This window comes from Mustela erminea, chromosome 11 (assembly GCF_009829155.1).
Source record: "Mustela erminea isolate mMusErm1 chromosome 11, mMusErm1.Pri, whole genome shotgun sequence".
Classification (NCBI taxonomy): Eukaryota; Metazoa; Chordata; class Mammalia; order Carnivora; family Mustelidae; genus Mustela; species Mustela erminea.
In genome coordinates, this window is record NC_045624.1 from 46,838,884 (window position 1) to 46,850,844 (window position 11,961).

At 42.9% G+C, this 11,961-nt stretch overlaps 1 protein-coding gene across 2 annotated transcripts in view; it reads left to right on the forward strand.

The window, feature by feature from the left end:
- CPVL (carboxypeptidase vitellogenic like) overlaps positions 1–6,419 on the forward strand; it is a 128,861-nt gene extending 122,442 nt beyond the window's left edge. For both annotated transcript variants that reach the window (XM_032304005.1, XM_032304006.1), the window contains one exon: positions 6,153–6,419. In XM_032304005.1, coding sequence (XP_032159896.1) covers positions 6,153–6,257 — 105 coding nt within the window. In that variant the 3' untranslated portion in view covers positions 6,258–6,419. The remainder of the gene's footprint in view (positions 1–6,152) is intronic.
- The last annotated feature ends 5,542 nt before the right edge of the window (positions 6,420–11,961 follow it).

The following is an 11,961-nucleotide window of genomic DNA, read 5'->3' on the forward strand; positions in this document are numbered from 1 at the left end:
GGCAACACTACTACATTTTACAGAATGCTGGGCAAAAATATAGGAAAATGATGTTATCTTCCTCCAAAAATGCTTTGATTTTTTCTGAAAGGCAGTTAACGTACGGACAGTTCAAGTGGCTTCAGTCCGGGGCTGACATGGTGATTTGGTCCTAGATTTCAGATTTGGGGAGGGTTAACCTGCTTCTGGTTTTCATTACTTCTAGACCTTGTTTCCCGTGGGTCTAAGAGAAAGCCTAAGGAGCCATGCCTCCTTGACAAGCCTGTGATTCCAAATTTTATCTTTGGTCTCTTCTGCATTTTCTTTTGTTTTTATTTTTTGGTCTCCCAAGCACTCTAAGCTCCGCTTAGCTGTTCATTCTTTTATCTGTCACTTTTTGCTGGACTTCTTGCCAAGAGAAGCTTAGAAATTGGTGAATTTCTCAAAGAGAGAAGCAGGACAAAATGATCAGTTCACTTCTCTGTGATTCTCTTTTGTCCACACTCCTGGCCTCTCAGTTGGTTGCTTTCTGATACTTTCAAATAGCTTTCCTTTTTTAAATTCAGCTTTTAGTGTTGCGGGGGTGGGAGGAGTGGTTTGACACATGCTGTTGCTGTTGAGTCAAAGGTGGAAATCCCAAATTATGATATTGTCACAACTGATTAGGTAAGATGGTATATCTTGAAAGCCCTGAGGGAACTGTCAGGTAGCACCAAAGCTACATATTGATAACTCTAGGGATATGTCCCACCATGATGGCTACATTTTGGTCAGCTAAAGCACCTTTCCCCCTCCTGTTCAAGAATGCTTTGCTACACTAGAAGTGCACACTGGTAACTCTCAAGTTTTCCCTGACTATTTTGGGGGAAGTTCAACCTTGATCAAAACCCAACTTTGGCTTTTGTAGGGGAAGGGGAGGTGGGGTTGTTGTTGTTACTGATTTTTTTTTTTTAATGGGTTGCCCCATTCTTTTTTAGGAGGTGGCTGCTAACAAGCTTTGGCTTATTTTTTTATTCTCATTCCCAAGTACCTTTTGTTTTTTTAGTATATTCTTTATTTGAGTGCATATTTATTCCATTTCTATGTGTGCTCAGTGTCTGAAAGCTAAAAGGTAAGATTTTATAAATATGAAATAAGATAAAAAATAATAAACTGACTTTAGTGTAAATCAGAAACTATAACAAGCAAGATTCTTTCCCTGTATCTGCATCATCCTAGAGTGAAAAACAAGAACTATAAACCTATCCCATATTGCCCACCTCCCAAACCTGCCTCTTTCCTTCTTTCTCTGTTAATAGCACCACCCCTTGCAAAAGCTGCCAATGTCAGAAGGCTGAAATGGGGGGGATGTGTAAATGTGCTGGGAGAACACTTGCACTTACCTTGCTTCCACCCCAACATCCCTCTTCTCCTTCCCCTTCTCCCCATTTCTCCCAGACACCCACATCCTCTCCCACCTGAACAGCCGGCCTCCTAAGTCACCTCCCTGCCTCAGTATCATTTCCTCCAAATCAGCCCCCTCATTGTACATAACGTCATCTTTCTAGGATGCACATCTGAGCATATCACTGCCCTGCTTGAAACCCTCTTGGATACGTCTAGAATAGGCAACTCCGCAGAGACAGAAAGCAGCCTCCTGACTGCCAGGGGCACGCAGGAAGAGGAGAATAGGAAGAGACTGCTAATGGATATAGGGTTCTTTTTGGGGTGATGGAAACATTCTGCAACGAGATAGTGGTGATCACCACACTGTGATTGTATGAAATCCCACTGTTCAATTAAAAATGGTTAGAATGGTGATTTTAGGTTATGTGTATTTTAGCGCACACACACCCATCACCGCATCATATGGGACATCGTATGGTCTCACTAGTAATCGTCTATTCAACCCTCCCTTTTCTTTCCTCTCTAACCCACCGTATGGGGAACGCTGTGCAGATTGTTGCTTGTTGTGGATGCTGTGTGGTTTTCACACCCTGCTGCATTTGCAAGAGCATTTCCTCTGGGTGCCATGTGTCCCGACCCCACCCCACCTAGTCAATACTGCTGCTCCTCTAAGACCCCCATGAAGTCTCCCTGGACAAACCTACACCCACACTCCCAGTGTGAATTTCCCTCTCCATCTTGTCACTGCTAATGGCACCACTGGGAAACCCTTGCTGCCCAGGTCCTTGTTTCCAGTTCCAGGGAGGATTGTATCTTTTTTTTTTTTTTTAAGATTTTATTTATTTATTTGACAGACAGAGATCTCAAGTAGGCAGAGAGGCAGGTGGAGAGAGAGGAGAAAGGAGGAAACAGGCTCCTCACTGAGCAGAGAGCCCGATGCGGGGCTCGATCCCAGGACCCTGGGATCATGACCTGAGCTGAAGGCAGCGGCTTTAATCGACTGAGCCACCCAGGTGCCCCAGATTGTATCTTTTTCTAAAAAAAAAAATTAATAAATAAATAAAGTAGAATGAAGCTTTAAAGTATTTGCATAACCCTTTTAAAATTCATGACACATCTGTGACCCTCTGGAACATCTGGAATGCATGAGTTTGGAGGTTTCAGCTCTCATATGGAAACATCCAACATACGGAGTTTCTGATGATGAGACCATTTCTATCCAGGGAGCCTTGAGATGAATCCTGTCACATTTAAATACAGAATCACAGACCTGTCACATTGTGTTATACACCTCTAAAAACCACGGGAGTGGTTTGTGTCCTTGATTTGTGAATGGTGAGCAGCTTGGCTATAAACAACAGGGTGGGTTTTTGTTGTTATTTTTCCCCCCACACTTACATATTTGTTTGAGGTTAATATCGGTAAAATGCTGTCAATGTGCTAGGGGACATACTTTAGAATTTTGCTGTGTGTGCAAAAGACTTTGTTCCCAAATGAACTTTTCTTTCCAATCTTAATGACGCCATTCATGATGTCATTTGATCATTACATATGGCAGCCCAGAACCAGACTGGCGGTGATGCGGGTTACCGAGAAGGAGAATTGTAACACCCAACCTTATCACCTCTTCTTCACCACTTGATTACTGTGGTCCTAGAATGTGTGTGTGTGTGTGTGTGTGTGTGTGTGTGTGTGTGTACCAAGAAAGCGGATGATCAAGAGAAAATAGACTAAGGTGAGGCCATGAGTAGATGTCAAACAAATTTCTGTTTGTATTCTCCGACGATATAAATAGAGAATTGCCTCGTATGTCAAAGAATGGAAAAGGTTCTTCTGAACAGCAGTTGTCGGAGGGCAGTCTTTTCACCAAGAGCATCAGCATCACCTTAGAACTGTTAGAAACGCAAGTTATCAGGCCCTGCCCTGGACCTTCAGTGCTGGAAGGTCTAGGGGTGAGGCCCAGCATCTGTTCTAAGGAGCTCAGGTGTTCTGATGCACATTCAAGTTTGAGAACCGCTGTTTTAAACAACTCCCTGAAACCAAGATTTCTTTTTTTTTTTTTAAGATTCTATTTATGTATTTGACACAGAGAGAGATAGAGAGCAGAGGCAGAAGGAGAAGCAGGTTCCTGCTGAGCAGGGAGCCCAATGTGGGGCTCGATCCCAGGGTCCTGGGATCATGACCTGAGTTCAAGGCAGACGCTTCACTGACTGAGCCACCCAGGTGCCCCCCAAGATTTCTTAATGCTAACATAGGAATACAGAGTTTTAGGGTAATTTGATACAAGCATTTTGACCCTGGATTTTGAATAGGGATAACTGTTGAAAGAATAATGACAGTGGCTAATATTTGTTGAGTACCATCTAGGCGCTATGCCATATGTTCCATGGACATTATTCCATGAATTGCTCCCATAATTCCCAACTATCCCAAGAGGTGATACTTTTTTCTGTATTGTACAGTGAAGGCTCAGAGCAAGTAAGTGACTTGCCCAGGGTCATACAGCTTGCTGTGCCTCGAGTTGTGCTCCTGCGCTCTGAGTCTAGGCCCGGGCCATAAAGCACTATGTTACCCCCCCATTAGCTGCAGCTCTGGTCGGGGAGGCAGGATGACCATTCGTTCGGCTCTTGGACTCAGCTTACCGCTGCTGTTCAGGAGCACTGCTGCCAGATTCATTTCCAGTGGAGGCAGCAGCTGGGTTTTGTCACAAACCCAACTTCCGTGAGTGTCCTCAGCTGAGCTGAAGTTGCACAGAATCACTCATCAGATTCCTGCCAGAGCCGGAGATTTGGATGGGAACCGACAGGAAGAGAATTCTAGCCTGGGATTGTGGGGGCGGCGAAAGTTCTTCTCTAGAGTCACATAAAGTGGCTGATATCACACATGTGTTTACTCTCAGCCTGTGGGTTTCCTGTCTACCATTTGCTTGTACGAAATGGTAGATAGGCTCCTCTGTCATGGCAGCAAGGCCCAAATGGCCATTGATGGCGTGTGGCATACACCTGGTGTTTCCAATTTCGTATGAGGGTTAAGTCCAGTCTCACATCTGTAATGGTGGTCCACTTCCCTCACTTGCCTCAGAGGGCTGTTGAGAGCCAGGCAAAATGTTCTATGACTAAGCTGGAAAGTTTGGTTCAAATGTAAAGAATTCTCATACAAATACTAGGATTTGAAAAACAAAACAAAACAAAACAAAACAAAACACTGGTGTGTGCATCCAGAGCCAGGTCCCAGCTCATTCTCTGAGTAATAATTGTGTGACTTGGACAACCCTCCTAAGAGCTCCATATCACTCAGTCACCGAGGTTGGTATGAATGGAGCTCTCTGAAGTTAGTTGTGCAGTGCACAACTTGCGTAGCTGTGAGCTGCAAAGCAAAATTCACCTAATTGTCTTGATCCCACTTTCCTCACAGCAAGGTCATAAGATGCTGGGTTTTGGGGGTGGATTATTAATATATTAAATGCACTATGAAAATATATGTGTACTTCTGTCTCAGTTCCTTTCTGATCGAGGCAGGTAAAACTAGCTATGAAGGGCCTTGTTAAGGTGGCCTTTACCTGCTGATTTTGAGTTAGCAGCTAGAACTTACTGAATGTGATCCTTTTCCTGCCTATGTTCACTCCCTTCATCCACTACTAACTCCTGCCCACTTTTCCGCATTTGCCAGCGGACACAGCAGGCCATATCGCTGTCTCCTGCAGGGGTTCTGCCAACACCGTGTCAGACACCGTGTCAGTTCTTTCCCTTTCTACTTGGAACATTTGTTGAAACCAGAGACTTTCTGAATACAGAGACTAGTCCCCTCCACAGCCCCCCCGACCCTTCCTCTGCATTTTCCACCCCCATCGGTAGGACACCAAGCACAACGGTCTGAACTTACCTTAACTCTAGGTATTTCAGAATACTTTATATATCTTGTTAGGTGTCACAGGTACCACTGCTATCCAAACTCAGTAAGTCCGCACTTAACACAAGTGCGTTTCATTGTGTGTTAATTTTACAATTTTGCAATTACAAAATCTGAGGGAAGTGGACTGATACCCATTTTTTACTTTAAAACGTGTCAAAAAAAATAGGATGGATGGTGTGAGAAAATGAGTAAAGTGCGTGTTAATGAGAGAATCGAAGTCGTAAGTCTATGAAATTCTTTCAGATTTACTCTATGTTTGAATATTTTTCATCATATCATGTTGGGAAAAGAGAATGTTCTAATTCTGTGCTACTCAAAAAAAAAAATGGCCTTTAAAAAATTTGGGTGTCAAGGATTTCTTGTGTTTGTTTTTTTAATTTTTTGGAGAATCAAAATATCCCCTGTATTAATGGCCAAGACTAAGATGGCAGGTGGAGCTCAATGTAAGGGCCACGTGGCTCAGACAGAAGAGGAAGTTGGGTAGATTCCTCTCCCCAGTTGGGAGGCAGAGGTGACCCCAGGGTAGGTCTTCACACCTCAGAGGCTCACCAGGTTAGAATAACAGACAGCACGTGCTAGCAGACAGCTCACCCCCAAAATTAAAAAGACACTTTTCAAGTTCCATACGTGTGAAAGATGAACACAACTTTGTGTTAAGTTAAATAACTACGCAACAGTAAACCTCTCCTACCTTAAAGGGCCTATTATTAAAGCTATCAACACTTAGACAATCAGTGTATTCAAAGGCATGGATTGATAGGATATGTTCTATAGTTCATGGAAGCTCTAATAATACTTTAATCTGAACTAAAACTTTCCATTCATATAGAACATCCATTTCTCTAAAATTTTAACTTTTCTTTTTCTTCTCCAAGGTAATTGTTCGCGGTGGAGGACACATTTTACCCTATGACCAGCCTCTGAGAACTTTTGACATGATTAATCGATTCATTTTCAATAGAGGATGGGATCCTTATTGATGGATAAGCTGCTTTCCTAAAAGAAAAAACATTGCGGGGAGGGGGGGTGGTGTTAATCTTTGAGAAGAAAATTTTCAAAATGGAAACTGTCATAGAAATAAGAAAATTATCTTTTTATTGCTTTAAAATGTTTCTCATCAATAAAAATTATCCTTGAAACAAGGAAGGTTCTCCTTTGGGGAAGAGATGGTTCATGACAAAATTAACTTTAAGAAAATGCTACTTGTGCATCAGAATGACCTCTTAACTTAATGGATGGGAAGAATGGATTGTGAGACTCTGTTTCAGAGAGAAGCGGATACATGGAAGGTTGAGGTTTTGAATAGGAATTTTTGATTCCTTCTAAGTGCAAAGTGCAGTAAGTGAATAAAGTTATAACAGCACCTTGCTCTGTAAATAACAAAAGACTTTGTCATCGTATACACATCTAAGTGTTTGGTAAGTGTACTGGGTAAGAGCATCTAATTATCACAGGTGCGGCCATAAGAGTGGTGGGCTCGACTTTGGAATGTGGAGAGTCGTAGCAAGAAAGGTAGCTTGGAACTCTTTGAAATAAAAATCTTTTTTTTTTTTAAAGATTTTATTTATTTATTTGACAGAGAAAAAGAGATCACAAGTAGGCAGAGATTCAGGAGGAAGCAGGCTCCCTGCTGAGCAGAGAATCCGATGCGGGGCTCGATCTCAGGACCCTGAGATCATGACCTGAGCCGAAGGCAGCGGCTTAATCCACTGAGCCACCCAGATGCCCCGAAATAGAAATCTTATATATAAAAGTAATAATGTACCAAGGAGATACACAGAGGTTCCTACTCTAAGAACACACCGCATCTTTGTCTTTTCTTTGTTTTTTGCTTTCTCATTTTTCAGGGTGTTGGCTCATCTCAGGGGCACACATTTATCAGACAGCCTGCAGGCTGCATTACTTACCAGCCATTTTAAATTTGGGTTTTAAATCCTGTACATCTTTAAGCTAAATAAGGAACAAGCTAGTTTTGTATAATTGTCGGAATATCACAAAAATTTGACATAATCTGGCATCAAAATACATACATTTATAAATAGGCATACATAGTAATTTTCCAACTAAAATGTCACATCTTGGTCCATCTCTCCTGTTTATGCAACATGTGCTCTCATCTCTGAAATTCCCCAGCACGTTTGGCTTTTTCAACATCATTTCTCTCTCACATTACCCCTGTATGAATTGGCTCACTGGAGAACTAAATTTGAAAAGTCAAAACCTGTTCTTGCTGCAAATATTTTGGGTTGTTTTAATTTCTCATTTTGTGCCTGATTTCATTCAAGTTTGTGATCTCCCTTTTTTTTTTTAATAGCTATCTTTCACTGTGCCCCTGTACCACCAGACATCAAACCAAACACTGATCGAAACCAGATTTTAATTAACTGCAGAGAAGCTAGGAGGAGTGTGCAGAGTTTTGCATATAGCCCTACCTGCCATTTAAATTATTGCATTTGGTCCCAAAAATATGCAGTGGAAAGGGCACCAGCTGTGGTTGGGAGAGCAGGAGTTCAGTGCCCTGGGTGTCCTACATGCCCTGGACGTTTTGGGGCAAGTCACTTCACTGTCCTAGCTTCCTGAAGTCTCCAAGAAGACAGCTGGGAGAGACTCCTGACGTTCCTTTCAGTTTGTGTCTCGTTGTGCTAGTATCTGTTTCACAAGGGCACCTGGACATGACATAGTCAGACATGATACATTCGATCTTCATTATTCATAGATTCCATATTTGTATCATCTACTCACTAAAACTTATTTGTAACTCCCAAATCAGTGCTTGCTCACTTGTGTGTGGTCATTCGTGAATGTGTGCCATGATGAAAACCATGAGTTGCCCAATATGTACATTTTCAGCTACGGTCAAACAGGTGTTCTTTTGTGGTCTGTTTAATGTCACATTTTTCTGCATTTTTGTGATTCTTGTTGATGCTTTTGCTATTTAAAAGGCTCCTAGGCACAGTGCTGAAATGCTGTCCGGAGTTCCTCAATGCAAGGGGGCTATGGTGTGCCTTATGAAGAAAGTACACCCATTAGAGAGTCTTCATTCGAGCACAAGTTACAGTGCTGTTGGCCATGAATTCAACATTAATAAAGTAACGTTATGTATTTTACAAGGTTTCTTTAAACCGAAACACACGTGGGGCATCTGGGCAGCTCAGTCCATTAAGCACACGACTCTTGGTTTCAGCTCAGGTCATGATCTCAGCGTTGTGACACAGAGCCCTGTTTGGGGACTGCCCTCAGCAAGGAGTCTGCTTAGGATTCTCTCTCCCTCTCCCTCTGCCCCTCCCCTCGCTCGTGCTCTCTCTCTCTCTCAAATAAATAAATAAAATCCTTAAACAGAAACACACATAAAACAAAGTTATGTACTAACTGGTAGACAAAAATCTTGTGACCAGAGGCCAGTAGGAACCACATCCTGTACTTCCCTTACGAGCAATGGTTCAGAATTCACTATTTGAGTATTTAGGGAGATGTTATAGAAGAGAACTAGAGGGAACAAAGAGAATCGACTGTATTTATGGAACACTTAGAGTAGGGACCCACACAAAATAATATAGCTCAATAAATGGAAGTTCTAGATGTTGTCCTGGTTATCATCTCGCTGCCCCAGGCATAGGACGGTGGGAAGTATTGGGGGACAACCTGCCAGGTCTTCCCAGAGCAACCCTCACTGACTCTGCTGAGGGTCCCATGGAGACTCAACTGGCAGGAATTTTACTTCAAAAGGAAGGGAGGAATAGTTTAGAGACTAAAGGAAATCAAGTTTTTTAATTTACTTGGAGAGAGTTCTTTGTGTAGAGAATCTTCGTGTGGGGTACACACCTTCCATGGGACACTCAAGACAATCCATTAAGATGCCCTCTCTTGATCCAAGCAGGAGACAGTCTGTTGTTCCACATGGCTGCCATTACTGTGGGCAACTTCCTCACAGTGAGCGAGATACAGGAAGGAGATGGGAGGGACCTCCTCGTGGCTCTGGGTCCAGCCCATTGCCAGTTGGAACATTCATGCTTATAGGATACTATCAGTGGGATTGATTTCATAAAAACAAAGCCTTCAAACTAGCATCCTTACAGCGCTTTGCCATGCAATGGGGGATGGCCAGGTCAGCCTCGGGTACCACACTGGTCACCTCATACCAGTGTGTTTAAGGGAACTGTAGAACCTGGGAACGAGTCATGCATTCTTTCTTCGACAAAATGGTAAGTGTTGCAGACGACCTGTCATTTTCCATCATGGCAAGTGGCTATTGTTACCACGTCACCTAGCACATTTTTAAAAAATAAACACACAAAAATATATACATATATACATACCCAGAGTAAACTCAAAATCTGTCCTTTCAAGGCTGAAGTGGCACTTTAACAATCAGTGAGAAAGTCACTTCTTTCCAAAAGAAATTCAACCTATGGCAAGAACATTTTGAAAACAGGTGTTTGGAAATGTTTCCATTACTTTGTTGCACATGACAAAAAACAAAATCCTTAAGTCAAGGAAAGTTTCAACAAACCCTTTGCACAAAAGATAGGATTGAAAAATGAGTTTGGGGAGTTAATAAAACTCATCTCATGAGGTATTTTTCCATTTTTGGATCTCTATATCTCCCTCTGTAAAGTGTCTTCTTCAACTCTGATGGACTTCCGAAACCAAGTGTCAAAGCGAAGTGAACATAGTCAAAGTCTGGTTAGACTTTGAACTGCTGTATCACAAAAGGGTGACCCAAGATTTTTTCGAATATGACAAAGTATATGCAACACATTGATCCTGTTAAAAATATTAACAGTAATGTTTTAGAAAGCAAAAGTACTTTGTACTACTAAAAATCAAATACAGCTTTCAAAAATTAAGTATGTAAAATTTCATCTTTATCATTTTAAAATTTCTATTTTATTACTATTTTATAATGTCAATGTTATTAATACAGTAGTGGTATGATTATACTCTATAAATGAATGAATAATTACAATTTTTGGTATGCCTCCAGCAGTTTATAAATGATGGCATGATGCATAAAGATTTGGAGAGCTCTCGGGCACCTGGGTGGCTCAGTGACTGAAGCTTCTGCCTTCGGCTCAGGTCATGATCTCGGTCCTGGGATCGAGCCCCGAATCAGGCTCTCTGCTTAGCAGGCTCCCTGAGCAAGGAGCTCAGGGAGCTCCTCAGCAGGGAGCCTGCTTCCCCCTCTCTCTCTCTGCCTGCCTCTCTGCCTCCTTGTGATCTCAGTCTGTAAAATAAATAAATAAAAATCTTAAAAAAAAAAAAATTTGGAGAGCGCTGTTTAAGAGGACAGAAAAAGTCTGCATTTGACAGTGGCCTTGAACTATGTACCCATTTGGCTAAGTCAAAAAAGCTAGACATGTGGGGGGCTTGGGGGGGGCAACGCAGTCCATTAAGAGTAGACTCTTGGTTTCAGCTCAGCTGGTGATCTTTCTTGAGCTCGGTCCCAGCAGGGAGTCTGCTGAAGCCTCTCTCTCTCCTCTTCTGCCCTTCCCCCCACCCTAACCCATTCATTCTCTAAAAATAAATTAATACATCTTTTTTAAAAAGTACAGCACAGAACAAAACAGCATGCTTTCATTTGTAAGAGAGGAAGGAACAGAAATTAAATAAATAAGGAGGAAGGGAGGGGAAAGAAACACAGAAGTTTTGTGAACGGTAAGTGCCTCTGGAAAGAGAAGTAAGAAACTAACAGCAGGAGGGGAGGAAGGACTGGGTGTCAGTGGTGGGTGTGAGGAATACTTAGGATTTTTATAAAATTTTCTGCTTGTGGTACATATATATAAATGTGTGTGTATATATAGAACTGGCCCCACAATCTCAGGGAAAGACTTGCCCTTTGGGTCATTTTGCTGTGGAGGCAGAGCCCTGAGAGAGGTCCCGATGGACTCAATCTGTTCAGCAAAATCCCAGGAGTGTTCAGGTTTCCTGGGCAGCCTGACAGGTGAGTGAGGAAGGTGCCAGAAATATATGCAAAGGGAGGGTTGGGGAAGGTAAAAGAGGGAGCCTGGCTGAGACCAGAGAAAGCTGAAATCTGCAGAACCTGGAATCAGGAACAAAGTCAGCCACTGCTCTCCCCAGCCCCACCGTGCAGAAAGCAGGGCTGCCGGGCAAGGAAGGCGTGCTGAACGCAGTGGCGGCCTTGTGCTTAGGCGGGGAGCAGGGGGTGAGTTCATTTGACCTTGGGGTTGCAATCGTGGGGAGGCAGAAAAGCACTTCTGTTGCAATGGGCTTGACTACCAGGAGACCCATGGGGCAGATCTGCAACGCCCAGCCTTGACCCTTGAGAAGTGGTTCCCGAATGGCAAAACAGGGGTCTGTTTGAGCTGTGTATATCTAATTCTGTGAAATCAGATGTAATAATAACAGCTATCCTTTCTAAGCCCCTAAAATGCACCAGAGGTTCACTAAGACATCACCAGGGAAATGGCTTCCCCCTTCCACAGATGAGGTCATGCCCTTCATGGATGCAAAGAGACTGGCTGAGTTTCCAAAGCCATTGGCAGGCCAGTCCAGACTCAAACCCAGGTGTCTCTCCCTCAACTCCATCCTCTCTCCATGGAGGAGACACACTCCCTCCTGATCCCCAGCTTCTTTCTCAACTGATGAAGGTGAGTGTCAGTGACAGGTGAGATCAGGAAGTCTGAATCCTCAAAAATTTCCTTTAGGGCCGCCCGGGTATCTCCG